General features: G+C 36.9%; 1 protein-coding gene across 5 annotated transcripts in view; it reads right to left on the bottom strand.

Annotated features, from left to right (window-relative positions):
* Positions 1–22840, bottom strand: part of UBR2 (ubiquitin protein ligase E3 component n-recognin 2) — a 126478-nt gene that overhangs the window by 25239 nt on the left and 78399 nt on the right. For 4 of the 5 annotated variants that reach the window (XM_044250942.1, XM_044250926.1, XM_044250917.1 and 1 more), the window contains exons 16-32: positions 20568–20629; positions 19814–19924; positions 18732–18797; positions 17030–17152; positions 16859–16922; positions 15751–15875; positions 12245–12297; positions 11188–11290; positions 9779–9827; positions 9232–9386; positions 7454–7556; positions 4609–4718; positions 4421–4501; positions 3909–4087; positions 2985–3184; positions 944–1037; positions 120–281 (exon numbers count right to left, since the gene is read on the bottom strand). In XM_044250942.1, the coding sequence (XP_044106877.1) occupies positions 120–281; positions 944–1037; positions 2985–3184; positions 3909–4087; positions 4421–4501; positions 4609–4718; positions 7454–7556; positions 9232–9386; positions 9779–9827; positions 11188–11290; positions 12245–12297; positions 15751–15875; positions 16859–16922; positions 17030–17152; positions 18732–18797; positions 19814–19924; positions 20568–20629 (1840 nt within the window). Of the gene's footprint in view, positions 1–119; positions 282–943; positions 1038–2984; positions 3185–3908; positions 4088–4420; positions 4502–4608; positions 4719–7453; positions 7557–9231; positions 9387–9778; positions 9828–11187; positions 11291–12244; positions 12298–15750; positions 15876–16858; positions 16923–17029; positions 17153–18731; positions 18798–19813; positions 19925–20567; positions 20630–22840 lie in introns of those variants that run through there. The other variant, XM_044250950.1, reaches the window with a different exon arrangement.

Raw genomic sequence — 22840 nt, 5'->3', positions numbered from 1 at the left:
TGTATCGGGAAAACAATGTGATTACCTGGAGTGAATTCTCCCCTCTCTGGTTTATCATCTCATTATCTTTAATGGAAAACTGCAGCTTAAATACAAAGGTTTCATGGGCCCAAGCTTACCTGTTAAAAATATTTCGTGGAGGAAGCAGCAGAGGAATTACAGTATTACTCAAGCACTCACAGAGGGGACAAAGGAATTCTCCATTTTCCACATCGTAGCTGGTATGTAAGCGCAATCTCTGTTGCCTTCGCTGTTCTTTAGCTTGAACGGAATCAAAATACCTTTACAATTAGAGAACATGAGGTATCAAAAACAACGGTAATTTTTCTCAATGAGAGCCACAAGCTTCTACGTTTTAACTATTTTGTTTCCACAATACAATAAAATCTTCACAGTTCTTGGTGCCAGTGCTGTCTTGTCACTTTCCCAGGGCTGGTGGCTACTTGCTAGTGGAAGTGCATGATCACTGAATGAGCACAGTGCTACAGTAACAACACTGACTTGTTGGCTTTGCAGGAGAATAGACCAAAGTAGAACAAATTTGAGGTTATCCCATCTTAGGTCGGGGAGCCAGGACAATCTCAGGAAGTAACAAGGTAAGTACTAATACCTTTAGAGTTAAGAGTATACACCCTGGCAAGACATTACTCATCTAGTTTTTATGCCACCATAAAAATCTTTTTTCTTTGTCCAACTTGTTAGTTAATATAGATCCCCATATTAAAAGATATATCTGATATACTATGAAATTTCTAAGTTATTCCTTTAACACGTACAACAAAGCAGCTCAATTTTAATTGTTATTAGGTAGTGATATGCAGGTTTTTCTTCAGCATCTCTCATTCTTTCTCCCTTTTTCTAGAATGATATGTCCTTTACTTAAAAGGTTAATTTTGAGCATTCAGATAAGCTTTTCTTGACTAATATTAAGAATATAAATTACCTTTGCCAACAATGGGCATGCATAATGTGCCCACAGCTACCAGTGTGTGTTCCGCAAGACAGATCAGGGTGCATGAATAATGGATCATATTTTTCTGCATTAGAAAACAAAGAAACAAAAAACAAAAAACCAAGCATTTAATCTTCCTATAATAAATGTACAACTTTAAATTGTGAAATCCTCAATAAGGGCTTGTAAACTTGAAATGTAATGCTAGTTTATTCCTTCGAGATATCAGTCATTTATGCAAGACCCTGGATTATTTAGAAAGCAGGACTCTAATTTTTATCACCCTGAGCAAATGAAACATCCCTAAGTTGTTAACTGAAACTGGAATTCTGTATTATGTACATCTACTCTTTTGAACATTCCATGCTTTCAGGGCACTAAGAGACTCCCATACCCTGCAAAAGCCCAGAACTCGTTCTTCATGGGGCTGCCTTTAATACTTTGGCGGGGCTGGGTCAAGGTATCTGCAACAAGAAGGTGTTTTGGCAGTAATGGGACGCCCCCTAGAGGAGATTCTGCCCAAAGACTCTTGGGCAAAGAAAAGTCCCAATCAGTACCAGACAGAGTCAAAGTGGGAACAGAATGCCCAGGACAGCAGCCCAGATGGGGAATAAGATAATTTAGACAGTCGTCCGATCTAGTGCTAATTTTTTATATTCAAAGAAGATGAAAACATGAAGACAAACTTAAGATGGCTCCCTGGCTTTATAGAATTTTTCAAATTCTCTATATTAATTAGTATGATCTTAGAAATTCTATAGCATTCTATAAAGAATTACTCAAGTTTCAATTTGCTTTACATAGCATAAAGAAAATATTTCCAATATAAGTTGTGAAAGCATTTGGAAAACCTATTAGCCCAAGTTTTTTCTTCACAAAATAACTATTTAAATAAAACTGTTAACTTTAATCTTTGGTCTGGAATGAAATTTACAAATCGTGGAGTTCAAAGGACCATTTTTTAAGATGAAGCAGACTAATCTTTATCAACTAGGTGCTTGAGAGCCACACTGTGAAGACTTTCCTTATGGAGAAAGAGCTATCGTACCAGTGGCTTTTTAATTCTACCATGTAAAAGGCACTTGTTAAATAAGTGCTTTGGAAATTCTAAGACACAGTTCCCACTCTCAAGAAGTTTACTGGAATTGTCGAGGCATATGCACATATAAACGAGTCTAAGAGTAGAGATATGAAAATGTCTGTGGTGGAAACAATAATGTGCGGCTTAGATGCCCGTGGAGGAATGAATGACTTACTCCCTCCTTAGCAGTTGGAAGAGGGCACTTTACTCTTATTCGTAAGTGGCAACTGCTTTGCTCAAAGTCACACCTCTTTCCAGAGGTGGCCCACAGTCACTGATCACTGTTGGGGTTTAAAGACCCTATTCCCCTTGCTCTGACTCCAAAGGGCCATCAGCTAGAGAGCTCCAGTGGGGTGGGATGAAGCCTTTGGGGGATTGCATGAAAGCTCAACTTCTCCCTTTGCCCAAACCTGCTCTCTTCCTCTCCATTCCACAGATGTTTATTCCAAGGCTATCCCGAATAAATGTCCTGCATGGTAATCTTTATTTTAAGAGTCTGTTTTCTGGGGAACCCTATCAGTGATATTATTACTACTTTCCATCAGAATCTGGCTCAAGGACTGCTTCTCACATAGGTAACTCACACAACTGTTCCCAAGAGATCACACTTTGGATCTATTCAGGAGACAAAATTATTATTATTTCCATGTGCCAACTAATTATTAGGACTTTCCAAGTGTATTGAAGAATGGGACTGTTAAGAACCAATTATATTAATGTTATATCACAAAGAAAAGCTTCCTTTTGAATCCCTGTTATTTACCAGCTATCTAATTCATGACTGATACTTAACTTTCTGGAGTGTCTCCACACCTGTCAACTGGAAAATTTCTGTCTACGACAGCTGCCTAAGACACCACCAACCCTATGGAGTTACTATTAGCTTAATAAAATTTCTATGCCACACTGAGTGGCAATCATTAAGAGGGAGGAGATCTGGCTATGACTTACCTGGATCCTGAATGAATTTACTCCTGTTTTTTGATAATACAGTTGATCTTTGAACAAATGCTGCCAGAACCATTGCCTTGCTCTCCACCTTCACCTCTTGCTCCTCTTGACACAATATACAAGTAACAAACTGTCTCTGTTCAGGGACCTGAGTTTGTGCTGGGCCCAACGCTGTAAGTGCCGTATCTGAAACCATAGGGCTGCGATAAAATAGTAGATGTTTCATTAACGAGCCTAAGAAGTCTCCATTTAATCATAAAACAGTGGACTTCAGGTATGCACATATTGAACACGTGGTATGATTTGAACTGGCAGAAGTCATTCGTATTTCTCAAACCTTCTCCTATAATCCTCACAGCAATCCAAAATGCAAAACAGAAGCCACTCAGTTAACTGAACCTAGTGCACTCATTCTTTTTTTTTTTTTTTCCTTTCCTTCTTAAGACTTATTTATTTGAAAAAGAGAGCGAGCGAGCATGGGTAAGTGCATAGGGAGAGGGAGAGGATCTCTAGCAGACTCCCTGTTAAGTGTGAAGCCTGATGCAGGGCTCGATCTCATGACCCTGAGATCACGACCTGAGCCGAAATCAAGAGTTGGATGATCAACAAACTGAGCCATCCAGATGCCCCTGTGCACCCATGCTTTTTATGAATGTCAAGGGTGTTCTGTGAGACAGATCATTCTGAGTGTGCACATGGTATCTCATCTACAGTTAAGAGATATACTCATAAACATATACTAATAAACTCAAATTCTAAGACTAATTCCTCTAGTTGGAGATTGTAAAATTTACCTACCAATCCTTCTAAATTACTTTAAGACTAAACATGTACTTTTAAGGCAAAAAAGCAACATCTTTCCCATTTGAGAACCAAGAGTCAAGAGATTTAAAAATGTTGATTTTTTTTTTTTTTAACTTTTACCTATTATCAAGAACAGCAGAGGTAGAGGCATCCAGTTCTAATGTCTGCTGAAAGAGTTCTTTGTTCTCATCAATAAAGTGTCTTTGCATCTCAGACATCTGGGCCATGATCTTTTCTCTGCGCAGTCTGGCAATCTCAGCTTTTCTCTTCCTCTCAGCCTTGTCTTTGTCTCTTGAACTCTGAAAGTATACTTCATTTAGTTAGACCATTAGATGCCAAATGCATATTTTTCCCCCAAAGCAGAACTACCCTGATTGTAAATACTAATTAAAAAACTGTTTTATAATGTCACTTATAAAACAAGAGAAAAGATTTTGTTGACTTGTTTTAAAAAAAAGAACAGGGAGCAAAAAAAATTTGCTACAACAAATAAAGATAAATAGTGGCACATTTTTTGGAATTCACATTTTTTTTGTGAGTATTATCAAGTATCAACTTATTACAGATAAAATCAATTGTGTGTAGTGAACTTGCTACAATCCTTCAGTAGGACCACATCTTGCTTCTCATACCTCTTCCATTATGGTTCCTTCAGTCTCTGCCACGGGACTGGTGGATGAGCTTTCTCTTATCTTCTTAATAGCATTAAAAGTCTATGACAGAAAGTATCAGTTATTTGGAAGCTATGAAATATTACAAAAATTTAAAGATAACAAACACTGAGTGTTTATCACAAAAACAGTGATGCCGGAAATTGTACCTTTAATATCCACCTAATCATATCTTTGTGTACATCTAGGTAGGGAGCGCTCTGTAGTGTTTCCAGCATAGCTAGTATACTCGGGGAGTTGTTTGGTGCTTCACCAGGTTCTAAGGCAGAAAAAAAATAAAAGGCACAATAACAACAGCTAAGACTTCACAGTGCTTATTACTATGCACGAGAAGATAATGTTGCTTATAACATTATCTGCCCATCATTTAATTATAGCTCTACTTATTAGAGATTTTCAATACTTCTTGAGAACATGATGTATCTGTACTTAACAAACAAGTTAACAACCAGAATGCTTTAATCATTCAAAACGGACACTTTACACCAAATGATTATTTAACATAGCCTTTAGCTATTAAATAAAAATCCAGCTAAAAGATCTACCTGAGATTTTACCAAGTCTAAGAAATGAACTGCATTTATAAGGATGTGTGTGTAAAGATATATTTTGTTTTCCTTTTAAATAAAACCTAGATTTAAAATAAAGTGCATTTTAGGGTACATAGGTGGCTCAGTTGGTTGAGAGTCTGCTTTTGGCTCAAGTCATAATCCCAGGGTTCTGGGATTGAGCCCTTTGTCAGGCTCCCTACTCGCCTGGCAGCTTACTTCTCCCTCTCCTCGCCACTTGTGTTTTCTCTCACTCTCTGTTGCTTTCTCTGCCTCTTTCTCTTAAACAAACAAAGAAATAAAATCTTTATAAAAATAAAAAAAATACATTTCTTCCTCTGTAAATTTATTTCTTCATCTGAGGAAAAAACATACAAGTCAAGTTCAGTGTTTCAAGAGTACATGTAATTTAATGTTTGCAATTTAATTCTATAGTCAGAAACGTCCAGTTACTGATTTTCTTGGTTTAAGTGTCATCATTTGGCAAAATATTCTTAAGAGGGGAAGAGACTGAACTATGTGATCTTTAATATTCTTTCAGATGTAAAGTTCTATGCCTATAGTTTAGGGATTTCGCTCTGAACAGTGTGCTTTAATTAAATAAAATGTTTAAAGAGAAATAGGAGGAATGTCTAAAGAAAAAGGTTGCTTGTTCAAAGAAAGAAAGAGAGACAAAAAAAAAAAAGGAGAGAGAATCTGGGATTGTATAGTGGTAAGTGGATGAAATCAGGCAGTTTTCTGTGTGGTTATCCTAAAGTAAAAGCCCTGGAGATGAAGGGGGCAAAACATACAATGCTAATCCACAGGAAGAAATACTGAGAGAAAAGAGCAGGGAAAGGCTGGCACCTAAGAACATAATCTTCAGTATGGAAAGGCAGTTTCCCCTCATCCTCCTACTTTTCTATCTGAGGGCAAAAAGGGGAAAAATAGAGATCCAGCAGCAAACAAGACCATATTATCCATTACACTACCTCTACTGGGTCATATTACCCATTATATACTGACTGCTGTAACTCCTAGTATACCAGCATAAATTCATAAGTCTCTCAGCAAATGCTTGATTGCACATCTGTCTGGGGCAGGGTATAAGATGAGTCTGGGTTATCTTTTGTGCCAGAAAGCAAGGTGGTGCTCAAATACTAGTGGGCTTGGGTCAAAAGGGTAGTGAAGCCAACTGAACAGATTCCCAGTGACCAAAATTGGCAGTTTGAGTATCAAAAAGATTTTTTTTTTAAAGGAGACTTGATCATGTGACTCAAAGACAGAGAATAAAAACACAAGAGTAATATTAAAAAAATAAAGCATAACAATCCTAAGCAAACGAAAAAGATTCACAGTTGTCCCCACTGAAGTTAACTACTAAACCAACTGCTTATTCTGAAAATCAGTAGAGTTTTAAAAAAAATTTATTTATTTGACAGAGAGAGAGAGAGAGAGAGAGACAGCAAGAGAGGGAATACAAGGAGAGAGAAGCAGGCTCTCAGCTGAGGAGGGAGACTGAAGCAGGGCTTGATCCCAGAACCCTGGGATTATGACCTGAGCCAAAGGCAGATGCTGAACCACTAAGCCACCCAGGCACCCTGGAAAAGCTTTTCTTCAGAGGTGAAATATGATGGCTAAAACAAATGGTTTAAAGAAGTGTGCAAATATTAAAGCAAATATAGCAAAATACTAACTACTGAATCTAGGTGGCAGGTGTATGGGTGTTTGCTTTACCAACTCTTGCCTGTATGTTTAAACTTCTTAATAATAAAAAGATAGGAAAAAATGTCTCCTGGCCTTCTAAAAAAGCCATGTTACTTTATGTACAAAATGATAATCTAATCCACTACAGTTAATTTTCTTAACCGACTGAGCCACCCAGGTGCCCCCTATAGCTAATTCTCTTATTTTCATTATGTCTTTATAAGGTAACAGCAATAATTTTAAAAGTGAAATCCTGATAGCATACTTTTTGTTTTTAAAGCGCATCTGAGAATTATTTAAATGCATGTGCCATATTGACTTCAAGCTAGTGACTCCTCATTAATGTTTGCAGTTTACGAATTAAAACTATATGTTTTTATGAAAATACATCAGGATCTCATATAGTACCTTTAACACAGATAAATACATATAATCTCAGAAATCTGGATTAAAATTTATTTTGAAACTGTAGGAGCAAATAAGAGGTTATAGTACATATTTATTAAAAAATTTTTCTTTCTAAGTATTTATTTGACAGGGAGAGAGCAAGCGAGCATAGTTTACGGAGTAGCAGGCAGAGGGGGAAGGACAAGCAGGCTTTCCATTAAGTGGGAAGCCTGACGTGGGGCTCAATTCCAGGACTCTGGGATCATGACCTGAGCTGAAGGTAGTCACTTAACTTAGCCACCCAGGTGCCCCTATATTACATATTTAAAATCACTAGTATCTTGAATTAATTTAGTAAAAGGTGTATACATACTTGATATCTTCTGAGTGAAGGTAAATGTTACTACATGCTCTTCCGTGACATTGTCTAAATGCTGTTTTTCTTCTTGTAGTGCCATTCCAATTAAATGTAACACCTCGAATAAAATGTTTTGTAACTTTTAGTAAATCAAAAACCAAGTTTATAGTAACAAAAATGAATTCACCACTGGAAAAAGATAAAGCAAACTACTATAGTAAAGACTAACTATTAAACTCAAACTCTAAATTTCATTTTCTGATAAAAAAATTCTCAGTAAGGAAACAAAAATTTCCACATCAGGTAGGAAGAAAATTCAACCGTATATTCTTAGGGTAAGTTCATACACATCCCTACACTACAGTCTTTAAAAAAAAAATCTTCTAAGAATTGGTGGCCAAATAATTAGAGCTGAAAGCATCTATTAGGAAATGATCTGGTCTATAATACTCTCTAGTTAAATTTCTCTAAGGACTAAAAATCTTAATTGTCTCAGAAAGATACATACTTTCAATTTAATGCCACATAATTATTGAAGATGTTTACAGTTATTCCCTATATCTCACAAAAAATTCCTTACCAGATTTCTAAGAAAATATAAAATTACACTGATCTTATTTGCATTTTTATTGCTCTTATCCTGCTTCCTAATTTTGGAAGGAGATATCGGTGTGGTGTCTCTATGTTTCCCCATACAAAAAGCTACTGTAGATGTCAGAGAGTTGGATGAACTAGGTTAGCTTGAAGGACATAAAACAAATGTACACAAGAGGTAAAAGCTGTTCTTTTTTTCTCCATCATTTCCTACAACTCCTCTGCTCACATAATGATGTTCTCTAGTAGACCAAAGCTCTGTTTTTACATTTTAAGTGTCTGTTTATAAATGGGAGGGGTGTGTAAGTATATATGTATCTTAGCCAAAGAGACACTTGAGCCTGCTAAGACAATGGAAAGAAAAATAGTTTTGGAGGATGACTCTGGAAGAATGCGTGCTTTCATTTACATCCCGGCTTTACAGCTTTCAAGGTAACACACCTTCAGGGAATCTGAGCCTAACTTCATCAACTTTAAAACGGAAAAAAAAAGCTTCCCTTTAGAGTTTTGAGAATTGCAAACATTGTACGAATATAAAAGTACATACCACAGAATAAGGCACAGAACAGGCTAATTCTATTAACTGATTAATTACTATTATGTTACTAACTAGTTGAATAACATGGACAAGTTACATGAATCTCACTGAAACCTGACTTCCTCATCTATACAACGGAAAAAGTTGTATCTACCCAAATGGGTATTGTGTGAATTCAATGAAATAAACAGTAGAAGAATGACTCACATCAAGGCTACAAAATAAAATACAAACAAGGTTCTAGACGTGCCACTTATTAGCTACAGACCGTATGTGTCTGAGTTTCAATTTCTTCAACTGTAAAGTATAGATACTGATGAGCCCACAGGGTTTTTGAGGGGATTCAATTTAAAAAAATGTTGAAGATTAAGACATTATACAAATATCAGAGTACTGCATAAACAGAGACATATCATTAACAATCAATGAGAAGAAGACTGGCCAGTAAGACCAAGGTAATTACAACCAACTGGTATAAAAAGTATCTGCCAGACTACCATTTTCAATGTCAGACACAAAAGCAGTAATAATATTACTGTATTTCAAATTTAAACATCACTACATTTAGTGCTTAGTTGTCTGTATCTAGATACTGACAAGAATACTTTGGCTTTTACTAAAAAAGCACTAAAATTTAAACAATAAATGTTTTTAAACCTACCCTTTGCAGCATGGACTCAGACCAGGCATATCCATTATGTTCTACAGCCCACTGGAGGACTGTCCTCATGATGCACAACATCACATCTGATTGCAAAATGTTTACCAGACTTGCAAATAGAGGGCAGAATGGAGGCAAAACTGGAGGTGGAAGTGCTGAAAATAAGGTTATTATTGGTTTCTTTTTAGAACACGCTTAAAAAAAAAAGACCCCATCTTTAGATAGTCTTCACTCAAAGAATATTAATACATCTTAAAGCTGTATTTTACCTTCTCAAGGTCAAATGCATAAAAACAGCTACATTAACAGTAGCAGTACAAAGAGAAGACTTTTCCCTAGGAATATCCTAGGATCTGAGATAAAACCATTAACCCAGAGATGACTCAGTATAGCCTGTTTCTATATATGCATATTTATGAGTCTTGTGAATGTTCACTTGGAAAGCATACATTTACATCTTCCACTTCACCAAGGATAATCATAGTCAACAGAAAATAGCATTTAACACATAGAAGAGACAAGAGATTTTTAGAAAGATTAAAAATACCTGTATCTTCCCGGTTTTGTCTTTTCAATTTTCGTTGAGCTTCCTCTGCCTAATAAAAAAGAAATTTGGTTTTGGGTAAATTGGAAGGGGAGGTGAACCATGAGAGACTATGGACTCTGAAAAACAATCTGAGGGGTTTGAAGTGGCGGGGTGGGAGGTTGGGGTACCAGGTGGTGGGTATTATAGAGGGCACGGCTTGCATGGAGCACTGGGTGTGGTGAAAAAATAATGAATACTGTTTTTCTGAAAATAAATAAATTGGAAAAAAAAAAAAAAAGAAATTTGGACAGGGAATTAGTAATACACAACAACCTAATATCCAAAACATTAAGTTAATCTTTGTCATATTATCTTCTGATATTTACTCTTAGTTTTATAGTGCTCTCCCCAGCCCCCAAATAACACATCTAAGTTATTTCCCCCCCCCCACTACTCCCCGCCACCAAGCCCCAAGGAGTTCTTTCTTATTTTAAAACGCAGGGGAAACACGTACAAATCAAATCAAAATATTATTTAGTATTATTTAGGCTTAAACTCTATGACATGCATCTAAAACTAAACAAAGCTTCATGTTTAAATTTAATTAATGCCATTTATGAAAAAGTATTTTATTTATTTATTTTAAAGATTTATTTATTTATTTGACAGAGATCACAAGTAGGCAGAGAGAGAAGTGGGGGCAGAGGGGCGGGGGGAAAGCAGGCTCCCCGCTGAGCAGAGAGCCCAATGCAGGACTCGATCTCAGGACCCTGGGATCATGACCTCTGCTGAAGGCAGAGGCTTTAACCCACTGAGCCACCCAGGTGCCCTGAAAAAGTATTTTAAAAGTAGACTGTGAGGGCGCCTGCGTGGCTCAGTCAGTTAAGTGCCAGACTCTGTGCTCTGTGGGGACTCCGCCTAAGATTCTCTTCCACACCCTTTCCCCTCTAGCTCCCATGTGTGTGTGCAGTCTACCGCTCTAATAATAAGCAAATCTTAAAACAAAGCAGAATGCTAAAAGACAAAATTTAGCCAAGAATCAAGAGGAAAATTCCATAAAGTACTATGGAAAAGCAGTGTTAGGTAGTAGCAATTCTGAAATGAGCATAAAATAGCTTAACTATTATACACATTGAAAATTTCTTTTCAAAAGCCAATAAAATATAATTATATATGTATGGTTTATGATACAATTATACAGATCTTATATATGTATGTAGTATACATGGGGGGAGGGAGGTGTTAGGTGGTGGTATTTTAGGTAATCTCTACTTTCTTCATTATAGCTTTTTATACTTTTCAAATTTCCTACAATAAAAATGTATCATTTTTTAATCTCTGAAAGACAGTAAAAGTTGTACAGGAGAAACAAATCAAATCAACAAACACACACAGCTCTTCCCCAGTATACTTTTTATTTTCCCATTTACCTTGGACTGCTCTGCCCTTGAAAAGTGATAGAAATACAAATTGAACTCTTTGGCACACTCTGGTTTCAGTTCATACATGCCTCGTCCTGTTAATCCAGGTTTTCTATGGGGAAAAAAGTCCTTAAAATATTATTACTAAAGTCATACCCTAACTTATGAGATAGTCTTAGATAACATAATAAAAAAGCAGAGTTCTCATTTACTGCTGATGAACGTAAACTGGTACTATTTTCTGTGGGCTAATCTGGTAACCTACATGCAAAGCTCTACATGCATCGTCCTATCGGACACATCCACTTTGAATTTATCCTAACTGGACAGGTGAATGTGATGGTCATTATAGTGACAATTCAAAGGCTAACAACAGGAAATATGTTATACACATTATGACACTGCCACACAGTTGACCATCACTAAAAGTGATAATAATATCTAAATTTTGACGTATAAAGATGTCTCTGTTAAGTTCTACCAGGTGGAAAAAGTAGGTACAATTTTAAGGGTTAGGGAATGTTTATATATATATTTTTCTGTATTTTCTCTAAAAGCATTACTGTATCTTTATAATGAACAAAAACAGTCATCACGGGTGGGGTGGGAGCAAAGACAAAGCAGGAGTGAGGAACTGCCTCAATCACCCTCAGGGGGATCAACTAATTTACCTACTGGGCAGCACCCTGGCCTCCAGAGAGTGAAGGCAGTACTGAGAGAGGGTTCTGCAACTTAGGAGGCAAATTCAGATGGAAACAAAGAAAGCAGTTTTAAGAAAACTCAATGCATTGACTTTTGTCACCTGCCAGTTTAATGTCAATTATCTGGAACTATCAGGAATATTGGTTCTGAGCACAGTGAAGATTCTCGTAAACCGGTTTAGGTTGCTGAGTGCAGAGCTAGATCAGAAGAGTGAAATGACAGAAATCTAGTTCAGAACTAAGTATCTGAAAATGTCTGTCACTCTCTGAAAGGAACAATTTCATTCTCACTTCCATCAAAACACTAAGAAAAATTAATTTGTATTAAAAAAATGGGACAGGAAAAAAACAGGAAATAAACTCACTTGAAATGGGCAACTGCTTCAATTACGCTCTCCATGCCAGTCTCCTTGTTCTCCTAACAGTACGAGAAACAAGTAAGTGCGTTTCATGTTAACAGTATCGGCTAGCACTTTGAACATGGTGTTTTTCTCTCCTTAACGACTTACAGCAATCTTATGAAGCAGATACACTATGTTCCCCAAATTTTTTACAGATGAGGATTCCACAGTAAACATAATTTTTAATATATAGCCAGGGAAACCTATTTTGTCACCTAACATTCATTCAGACTCATATAATTAAAAACAAGTCATTACCATATGGACTCAAGGCAACAGCTTTCAAAAGGAATTAGGCTAAAAACACAAAGTACACATAATATTTAAACAAAATTTATGTAAGATATTTATACTATTTTGTGAAAGTTACACTGATTCCTGATCTATTTTTAGTACAACAGCATTTCCTAAGTCATATCTTATTTATAAAAAGATGTTAATACCAATTCTGATTAAAGAATTCTCTGGTCAAAGATGTTTGGTAAATATAGTTGCCACTGTGTTGTACCAGATGTACTTTAAAATGCTGTTTAGCATATATTCCTCTTGGGGTGCCTGGGTGGCTCGCTTAAGTGTTTGATTCTTAACTTTTGGCTCAGGTCATGATCAGTGTCCTGGGATCGAGCCCTGTGCTGGGCTCTGTGCTGGACATGGAGCTTGCCTGAGATTCTCTCTCTCCTACTCCCTCTGCCTCTCCTCCCACCCCTAAATTATATTCTTCTTTATTCTAAGTGAATAAAGTCTAAGTGAAACTATAATTGCTTCCTCATCTAACAACTCAGGATTCATATCCTGTATAAAAAAGTAGGAGCAATTTTTATCCTGACCAGATATTTAGTGATATTAAGAAATTATTAATTATTGTTCTTTCATCATGGCATAGGGATAGATAGGTTTTTCTAAAAGTCCTTTTAGGCCAGTTTCTCAACCTTGGCACTGCTGATGTTTGCATCAGATAATTCTGATGTTGTTGTGAGGGTCTGCCCTATGCATTGCAGGATATTTAGCTGTACCCCTGGCCTCTGCTCACTGGCTGCCAGGAGCACTACACAGCCCTGCCCTGAGCAGTGACACTGCCAAATGTCTCCTGGAGGGCAAAACTATCCCTGGTTGAGAACCACTGTTTTAACCTATAACAGTTCTATTTATAGATGAAATGGTAAGCCTTGCATTCTGGTTTTTTAATTTTTTGGGGGAAGGATAGTGGTTAGAACAACTCAGCAAAATAAAATTCTGGCTTATTGTTGTATAGCACTGTTTTACACATACATCAAACAGGCCAACCATCCCCCACCCCCGGCCAGGAAACTTCATAAGCAAAAAAAGGGAAAAAAAAAAGAAATCTTCATCTTTGACCTTTTTAACCATCTCATATAAACCAACTACTTATATTATAACTAAGCACATACCAAAAAAGTTACTGCTATGCTTGGAATAAGACTGGTTTTTATGTTGCTGGGAATTTTTAAAATTTTTAAAATTTTTAAATTTTTAAATTTTTTAAAAGATTTTATTCATTTATTTGACAGAGAGAGATCACAAGTAGGCAGAGAGGCAGGCAGAGAGAGAGGGGAGGAAGCAGGCTCCCTGCTGAGCAGAGAGCCCAATGCGGGACTCAATCCCAGGACCCAGAGATCATGACCTGAGCCAAAGGCAGTGGCTTAACCCACTGAGCCACCCAGGCGCCCCTGGGTTTTTTTTTTAATAAGATATTTTTTCTCTCCTTTGAAATGATAATGAACATGGTCACACACAAGTAAAGTCAGAAGCAGGACAGAAGATACTTTGAAGGCTGGTTTGGTCACCCAAGATCATTAAACATGGCTGAGCACTAGCAATATGTACATAAAATATAAAATATAATAAAAAATACAAATTTTCTTTTTTAAGGTACTTTAAGAAAAAACGTAGGGTCTTAGAAGTTTTGGTTCATTTTTCCTCCCTTGTGGCAAATTCATTTTGTGGTTTTGGTTGGGTGGTGGAGACTGTGTGTCATTTGCGGGCAAACTTTGTTTTTGTTTTTTTTTTTAGATTTTTATTTATTTATCAGAGAGAGAGAGGGAGAGAGCGAGCACAGGCAGACAGAGTGGGAGGCAGAAGCAGAGGCAGAGGGAGAAGCAGGCTCCCCGCCGAGCAAGGAGCCCGATGTGGGACTCGATCCCAGGACACTGGGATCATGACCTGAGCCGAAGGCAGCTGCTTAACCAACTGAGCCACCCAGGCGTCCCCAAACTTTGTTTTTTTTTAAGATTTTATTTATTTATTTGACAGAGACACAGCAAGAGAAGGAACACAAGCAGGGGCAGTGGAAGAGGGAGAAGCAGTCTTCCTGCTGAGCAGGGAGCCCGATGTAGGGCTCGATCCCAGGACCCTGGGATCATGACCTGAGCTAAAGGCAGATACTTAATGACTGAGCCACCCAAGTGTCCCTAAACCAAGTATTCTTAACAAAATAATCCAGTGGGCATGCAGGGATTAGTGGTTTGGGTATAGATAAAACCAGACTGGTTAAAACTGGTGATGGGTTTTGTTATACTATGTTTTCTATTTCTATAGATATTTAAAACTTTTCATAATATATAGTTTAAAGGAAGTATTATGCAACAAATACAGGTTTAAATCCCAGAAGAATGAACATTAAAGTTGAAAGTTTTGATCTATGTTTCAAATTTGGGGAAGCATTTTGAAAAGCCTCAAGGAAATAAGGACCTCTCCTAACTATAAGTATTGGGTATCTATCTGAAAAGCCCTGTGGCTGAAAAACAGGTGGCCAGGGAACTTGAGATCCGAGGTCGGTAAACAGTTACAATTAGCCCATGAATGCTCATGTGAACATTACTTTACATTCACTAAAATGAAAGAGATGGCTCCCTAAAGAGAGTTTTTGGATGCTTCAGAAGGAAAAAGTTCTGAAAAACGTTAGTATCCTCAATACAGATGAACAGATATTTTTCACTTCCTTCTCCAATATATGAAGTTGTAAAGCATTATCTCCACCCATGGCAACTTTGTAGTAAGGACTCAATACTAAACCCTATCTACTGGATAAATAAATTCAGTTTTCAAGATCAGGTTTACTTTTATTTAGCATCCTTACCTCTTCTAAGAATTCACTGTAAAAGACTCTACTCTTATGCTGCTGTCTATTCCCAGTCACTAGTATTCTTTTGTTTCCCCCATACAAAAAAAAAAAGAAAAGAAAAGAAAAAGAAAAAAAATGGAAGTAACCTCTACACCCAGTGTGGGGCTCAAACCCAAAACTCTAAGATCAGAGAGTCTCGTGCTCTACTAACTGAACCAGCCAAGTGCCCCTCTAATTATTTCTAATAAGAGTGACTGGGAATTACAGTTGTCCTAGAACTGCAATCTTTACCACTGTGGAAAAGGTATACAGAAGTAAATCTAAACACACTAGCCTGTCAGGAAAGGAAGAATTTCCATAATTTCTTTTGTAAGATGTAGGTACTTACATCTTCAGGTAAAGACTTCACCAATTCACTATGGGCCATTGGTTTGATGCTTAATTGATGGATAATCTCTCGCTTAATTTCATCTGTAGCATTTACCTGTCCAACTCCAGGACTAAATCTCTCTCCTGTTAGTGCAAAGGTACATATTCACACATTTAACATAGTCACAATACTTAAGCAGCATACACTTTTAATCGGTGCAATACAATAATGTATTTTTCTTTCTGTGCACTAGGAAAGTAATAACTGGTTTGGAAACAAGCTAGGGTGAGAGCAGCTCCTAACCATACTTCTGAGGCTCAGACACAACAGGTGAGTACAGGCTTTGGGTAGCACAGAGAAAACTCTGGATGCTATTTTGAAAAAATGGGATAAGAAGGCAGGAAGGGACTAGATGTAGTCAGTAACTGGTAGAGCAGTAGTTGTAACCAGAGGACTAGGAAACTGCTTTCACACCATCTGCCACAGGTAGCAGGGAGGGAGAGCCTTCCTCTGTCCTATCTAGTGGCAAATAAGATCTCACCTTCTGAGACCTCTGTTAGTATCACCCCCTAACAGAAGCCAGGGTGCTCTGTCGTACGGACTACAGAGTCTAAAATAGTAGAGGAGGTAGAGAAGGTAAAGAAATAGAATAGGAAAGATGGCGGTGACAGGACTGAAAATACAGGCAATAAGAGAAGAAATCTGCATCTGTTAGCCACAGGTCTCTATTAACTTATTTTTATCCTATCTAAAAGCCAAGATGACAGTTCTGCAACACAAAACCACAGAAAGAAACATGCTTAAGATATGAAGTAACAGTAAATAGCTCAAATAGCTCCTAAACATCTTATTTTTACTTGATAAACTCTTCTGTCCTACTTTTTTCTCAACAAAGAGCCTTTCAGATTATTCTGCTTCAGCACTTTCACTCTCTTCTTCCAAAGCACCAAGGCATTATCACTCTCAGTGCTACAGTAACTGGAAGGGAGAAAGAGATGGCTGCTCTAATCTTCCCCTGAAACTGAAGAACTGCTCAAACAAAAGAACTGCAGCTTAGAAACTTGGAACTATTTCTTATCACAAAAGTCAATATAATTGATAAATGTCGCAAACAATCCAAACTTACCAACAAGCATTATAATGAGGTACAACATCTCTTCTATTAAAGTGTTGTTTTGCTGAACTACATCCTGTAACAAGTGGAAGGGAAGTTCAGAGATACAAATACAAATACATCCAAAAAGAATGAAAGATATTTTTTAATAATGTATTGTGGCCTTATAAAACATGCTCTTACCTTATGGGTAATCTCAGAGCTAAATCTTTTTCCATAGTCTGGAGTACTGAAAATCTGGTAAAGTTCAAAGCGGCTGAGCATTATCATCAGGAAATGATTTGGATCCATCATGGAGACACCTGTCTTTTGTTTTGTTTTGTTTTGTTAAATGTTTGAGATAAAGGAAAAGAGGGAGGTTAAAAGGGTTACTAAACAATTAGTGAAAGATATTTTGGGCTGAGTAAGTGAAAAGAGCTTACTTATTCACCAATCCCTATAAAAGATGAACCCCCCCCCCCCCGGGGTCAATTCCCTACCTGTTGAAGCTACAAGTGTAGACAAGAATCTAAGCTGGTAAAACAAAATAAAGTATAGACAAAACAAAAACACCCTAACCCTACCCACTGGAATAACACAGACTATATATTCTCTTGTCTTTTAATGCTCTGACTTAACTCCAATCCCATAAATTCCGTTCTGAAATTTTATCTCTGGGCTCTCTTATCACTCTCTAGTAGTGCATGGACTCTGAGAGAAATGTGCTATTGCAATTAAGCTTCTAGTACTTCTTATTTACCTAATACTAAGTTCTTAAGGAGAACTCTCAAACTAATTTTTGGTGATAAAAACTATACTAACTGAAAGTTGGTTTTTTTTTTTTTTTTAAGATTATTTATTTATTTATTTGACAGACAGAGATCACAAGTAGGCAGAGAGGCAGGCAGAAAGAGAGGGGAGGAAGCAGTCTCCCTGCCTAGCAGAGAGCCCGATTCGGGGCTTGATCCCCGAACCCTGAGATCATGACCTAAGCCAAAGGCAGAGGCTTTAACCCACTGAGCCATCCAGGTGCTCCTGAAACAGCTTTTAAATATTAGGTTTAATTCTTCTTTAATTAAATCAACTCGAATTTTATTTTGAGCCAATCATTTTTGAAATTTACATTTCATAACCTTTTGTATCACTTTTAAATCTATTCAGCAATAATATGGAACAACTACTATGTGATTATGCTATCTGCACAATGGACAAAAAGGGACTAAGATACAGTTGCCATAGCTTAGTGGAAGGGACAAAAAGTAAATTGGCAACTGAGGATCCAGAGCTGTAAATGCTATGGTGGGGATGAACACCATGTTAGGACCTTCCCAAATGGGATATTTAGCTACATTTCTGTGTGTTGGGGAAGCCTTCTGGTGAAAGTGACACTAAACACTAAGACATGCAGGAAGACAAGCTGCAAGGTGAACAGAAAAGGAAGGGGATGGGGTGGGCAAACTGGGGAGCAAAAGAAACAGATGGAATTTAAGACTTAAGAGAGCATGGCAATTTCAGGGAATTTTAACATAGTTAAGTTTCATAAGCCTTGGGGTCTGGGGTCTCTAACCAGAGGACAATGAAGAAAAAGATGGCTTTCAGGTTTCTGACTCAACTATACGACTGTATAGATTGTTAAACAATATACTGAGGTAGGAAACCCAAGACAGGAGGAAGGTATGGAGGAAATAAGAGGAGTTAGTTTGAATATACTAAATCTGAAACATGTCCAAGAAATCTAGATGGAAATGTTCTACAGGCTGTTAGCCATATGAGTTTAGAGCTCAGTAGACAGGGCTAGGCTAAAGCTACAGATTTGGGAGTAATCATAAGTGACTGGGTTCTGTGGAAATGACAAGAAGAAAAACATTTCCTACAACCTCTAAGTTTAATGCTTTTAATTCATTACCTGAAGCATTATTATATCCTTGTCAAACATTTCACGTCTGCATTTCACATTATGGTAGTAATATATCTAAAAAAAAATTGATTATATTGGGTAAATAGGTTTTTATTTGTGCAGCTCCCTCCCCTCCCCAATCCCCAATAGCACATGGGTTTAATGCAAGTGTGAACGCAGATGCACACACACATGCATGCATGTACGCAAATACACACACACACACACACACACACACACACACCTGGTTCTCTCAACAGTTAATACTATCCTCACAGAGATTAATTAATTAGAAATTTCCAGATTTCAGTATTCACTCTATAGCCCACATTTTGCAACCAACTTTCTGGTTTTCCCAACAAAATTACTTTTCTATAAGGTTTATGGCTATGAAGAATGAAAACAAAACCAAACCAAACCCTATACCAAGCCTTGATAAGGTCTAAAAATAAAACCTCAATTTCAGAGCTATAGTAATAGAACTTTTTTTTTGATTGAAGTACAGCTGACACACAATATTCCATTAGTTTCAGGTGTGCAACATATTGGACAAGTCCATTAAGTTATGCTGTGCTCACAAGTGTAGCTGCCATCTGTCGCCATTTAACACTATCACAATACCACTGACTAGAGTCCCTATGCTGTGCCTTTCATCTTCATGACTTACTCACTCTGTAATTGGAAACTTATACTCCTCACTCTGCTTCACCCATTTCACCCATTCCCCATACCCCTTCCCCTCTGGTAACCATTAGTTTCTAAGAGAATTTTCAACTTTTAGCACAATTTTATTTAAATAGATGAAATCTGGATTTTTACTACATTATGTTTTGTTAAACTGTTCTAAAAATGATCTCAAGTTAAAAAAAATCAAGTAACTTAAGTTCATTTCTATTTTTGATACTGTTTCTTGACAAAGTATAAATAAGAGTTCTAAGAAACTTTTTGGTTTAACATTACTTTTATCCTCTTGAACAATTTAATATAGATACTCAACTTTCCATGACTTAAGTACAGTGAAAATTACAACCTTCTCAGAAGCCAAAGGAATAGATGGATTGAAATCTCTTCATGAACTAAAAAACACTTACCTGGTTTACTAGAGAGAACCCATTTCTTCTCCACATGCCTGCATGTACTTGGGCACATAAAACAAGACATCTAAGAGGGTGTTCTATCAACATGGGTGGGCTAAGTTCACTCTGTATATAAAAAAAAATTGTTTTAATCCATAAAAATCTCAACTGTATAAAGAAGATAGGGTAATAGTGATGGAAACTATATAAAACAGCAGTCAAAATTACTTAAAAGTATGTTTGCCTGATGGTTAATTTTATGTGTTAACTTGGCTACGCCATGGTACCCAGCTTTTGATTAAGTCCAGTCCACATGCTGCTGTGAAAATATTTTGTAGATGTGATTAGCATTTAAATCACCATACTTTGAGTAAAGCATATTACCCTCCGTAATGTAGGTGGACCTCATCCTTAATTAAGTTCAAGGCCTTAAGAGAAACACTGAGGTCCCCCAACCACAGCTGAAGAAATTTGGTTTCCAGAATGCCTTTGGACCTCAGACAACAATATGAACTCTTCCTTGGGTCTCCATATTTCAGACTTGCCAGACCCCATAATCTGCATAAGCCAATTCCTTACAATAAATCAATTTTTTGTCTTTTTCTCTCTCCACACTTACACACCCCTGTGAACATGCACGTATGCACAATCTTCTATTGGTTCTGTTTTTTAGTCCAGAACCCTGATTAATAAAGTTTGTTTCAAAGTAATTTCAAGTACATGAAAAATAATAAATAGGCATTTACTTTTAAATGTTAAAATTACTTACCAGAGGTAGGAGTTCTGGAAATTTGTATGCCACTTCGCTTTTGCTTAATAATACATGTAAACCTGCATAGGAGAACAAACAAAAAAGCATTTCTACAAATGCAAATCATTTAGAAAAAAGTCCTAAATATTCACTCAACTTCGTATCTACTCTTTCTCTTTGGGAACCTATCTTATTACAAAGTAAGATAAAAAATGAATTGAATCTATAAATGAAGCTTTTTGAATTGATATTCTCATGAACCTCTGTATCAAAGGTACACTTAGAGCTAGAGTCCTAATTACATTTACTAATACACACTGATGATGTTTTATAGAAGTAAATGTTAGACGTACAAATATAGCAAAAGCAGTTCTGTAATTATCAAAGCAATTTATATATGTTATCCTCACTTTAAGGGTCATATTTCACTGTCCCCATTTAAAGTATAGCAGGAGATCCTTCTGGCAAGTGAACAGAGAGATGAGTCCTGGGATTCATGGTCCATGCCAATCCTGATCTCAGATTTAAGTTCCCTTAGAACTTTAAGATCAAAGCCTCTCTAGTTCCTAACTGCAAAGGGCTCTTGTATTGCTCAACCTTGCTTAATTCTGTTAACTAAGAACTAATTCTCCTATTTATGTTGCTGTCTACATAGAGACTGTTTTTCTACAATCTTATCAATAGATATGGCTGACCACTTGGTCAATACTGGCTTGAGGCTTTTATACCCGAGAAGACCTGAATCATGAGTCTCATTCTAATGACCTGCACTTGACATCTGCCACTCAAGCTCCATTAGTACAAACCCCAGGTTGTTGTTGAACCGTTTTATGTGTGTTTACTTAGTAAGCTCTTCAATTAGATTATAAGCATTTAGGCCAAGTTTTATCAAATACAGTCAGGAGAATGCTCAAAAAGGTTCACTGAGGTCTGAAAGCGGTAAAGACCTAGGCAGAAATGAGTACAACTCTCAGAGTACTGACTGTTTTCCTTGTGGATAACTATCAGCACTGGCCTCCAACATAAAACCAGAATTTTTAAAGGCAGCAAAGATCAGCAGCAACTGAGTTGTAAATAGGACCAACATTCCTACATCCCAGCTGAAAGCTTTCCCACAACACTGTTCTATCACCTGCTCACAAGTATCAATAGGTTGAGTATGCTCAAAGCACTTGTGGAAACAAAACAGGGCCTCAACAAGTTTCATACTAAGTACTTCTTTGTTGTTCTATTTGTTGCATTACTGATATTTAGATGTCTAAGTTATCTTTAATCTCCACAACTTCCATAAGACTGCTGGAATGCTAGGCTCTAGCATCAAGAAAATGTAACAATGCTCAGAGCAGTCAAAGAAAAATGCACTCAGAAAAGAAGAGGATTATTATTCCTGATCCCATGGAATGGGACATGGGATCAGGAATAGTAAGAATAATAAAGAATAATAAAGGAATACTTTACATACTTCATGTATGGAAAGAATAATAAAGGAATAATAAAGAATAGAATACTTAAAGGAATACTAGGAAGAGCTCTATGCCCATAAATTTGATAACTTAGATGAAATGTAACAATTTCTTGAAAAACACAAGACTACCAAAGCTCCTAGAAGGAGAAACAGATAACTAGAACTAACCTATATCCATTAAAGAAACTGAGCCAGTAATTAATGACCTTCCAAAAAAGAAACTATCAAGCCCGTATGGTTTCACTGAGGAATTCTACCAAACATTTAAAGTAGAAATGATATCAATTCTCCACGATCTCTTACACGAACCACTTTTACATCATAATAAATTATTCAGCCACATACTTAAGATAAACTACAAATTCTGCAGTGGGTAAAAATAGCTACCTTCAGAACTTCTTTCTACTCTCAAAAGTTAAAAATGTAACTAAAGGGAACAGTAGTAAAGTTAAAAATGTTACTAAAGGGAACAGTAGTATGTGAGCAGGATAAGAATTCCTGTGATTAAGAAATATGGAAGGAAGCAACACTGAAATGAGTCTGAAGGTAGAGATGGACAAGTGAATATTCGAAGTTTTTGGCTGCTACAAGGTGGTGGCTTCAAATATTCCACCAAGTATAAAGGGCTTGTAAATCAACTACTTATGATTAAAAAACTGTCATTCCAATGTGGGACTCACTCTGGACCTGCTGCTTAAAAGGTTATCAATAAATGAGTAAGAAACAGTTCAGAGGAGAAGAAAAAAAATTAGGGTGGTTCCAATTTATCAGCAATCACTTAAGTGACAGGGTGATTTGAATGGTAACAACACAGACTCTGAATGTG

This window comes from Neovison vison, chromosome 1 (genome assembly GCF_020171115.1).
Source record: "Neovison vison isolate M4711 chromosome 1, ASM_NN_V1, whole genome shotgun sequence".
Taxonomy (NCBI): Eukaryota; Metazoa; Chordata; class Mammalia; order Carnivora; family Mustelidae; genus Neogale; species Neogale vison.
This window is presented reverse-complemented; position numbering and strand designations above follow the sequence as displayed.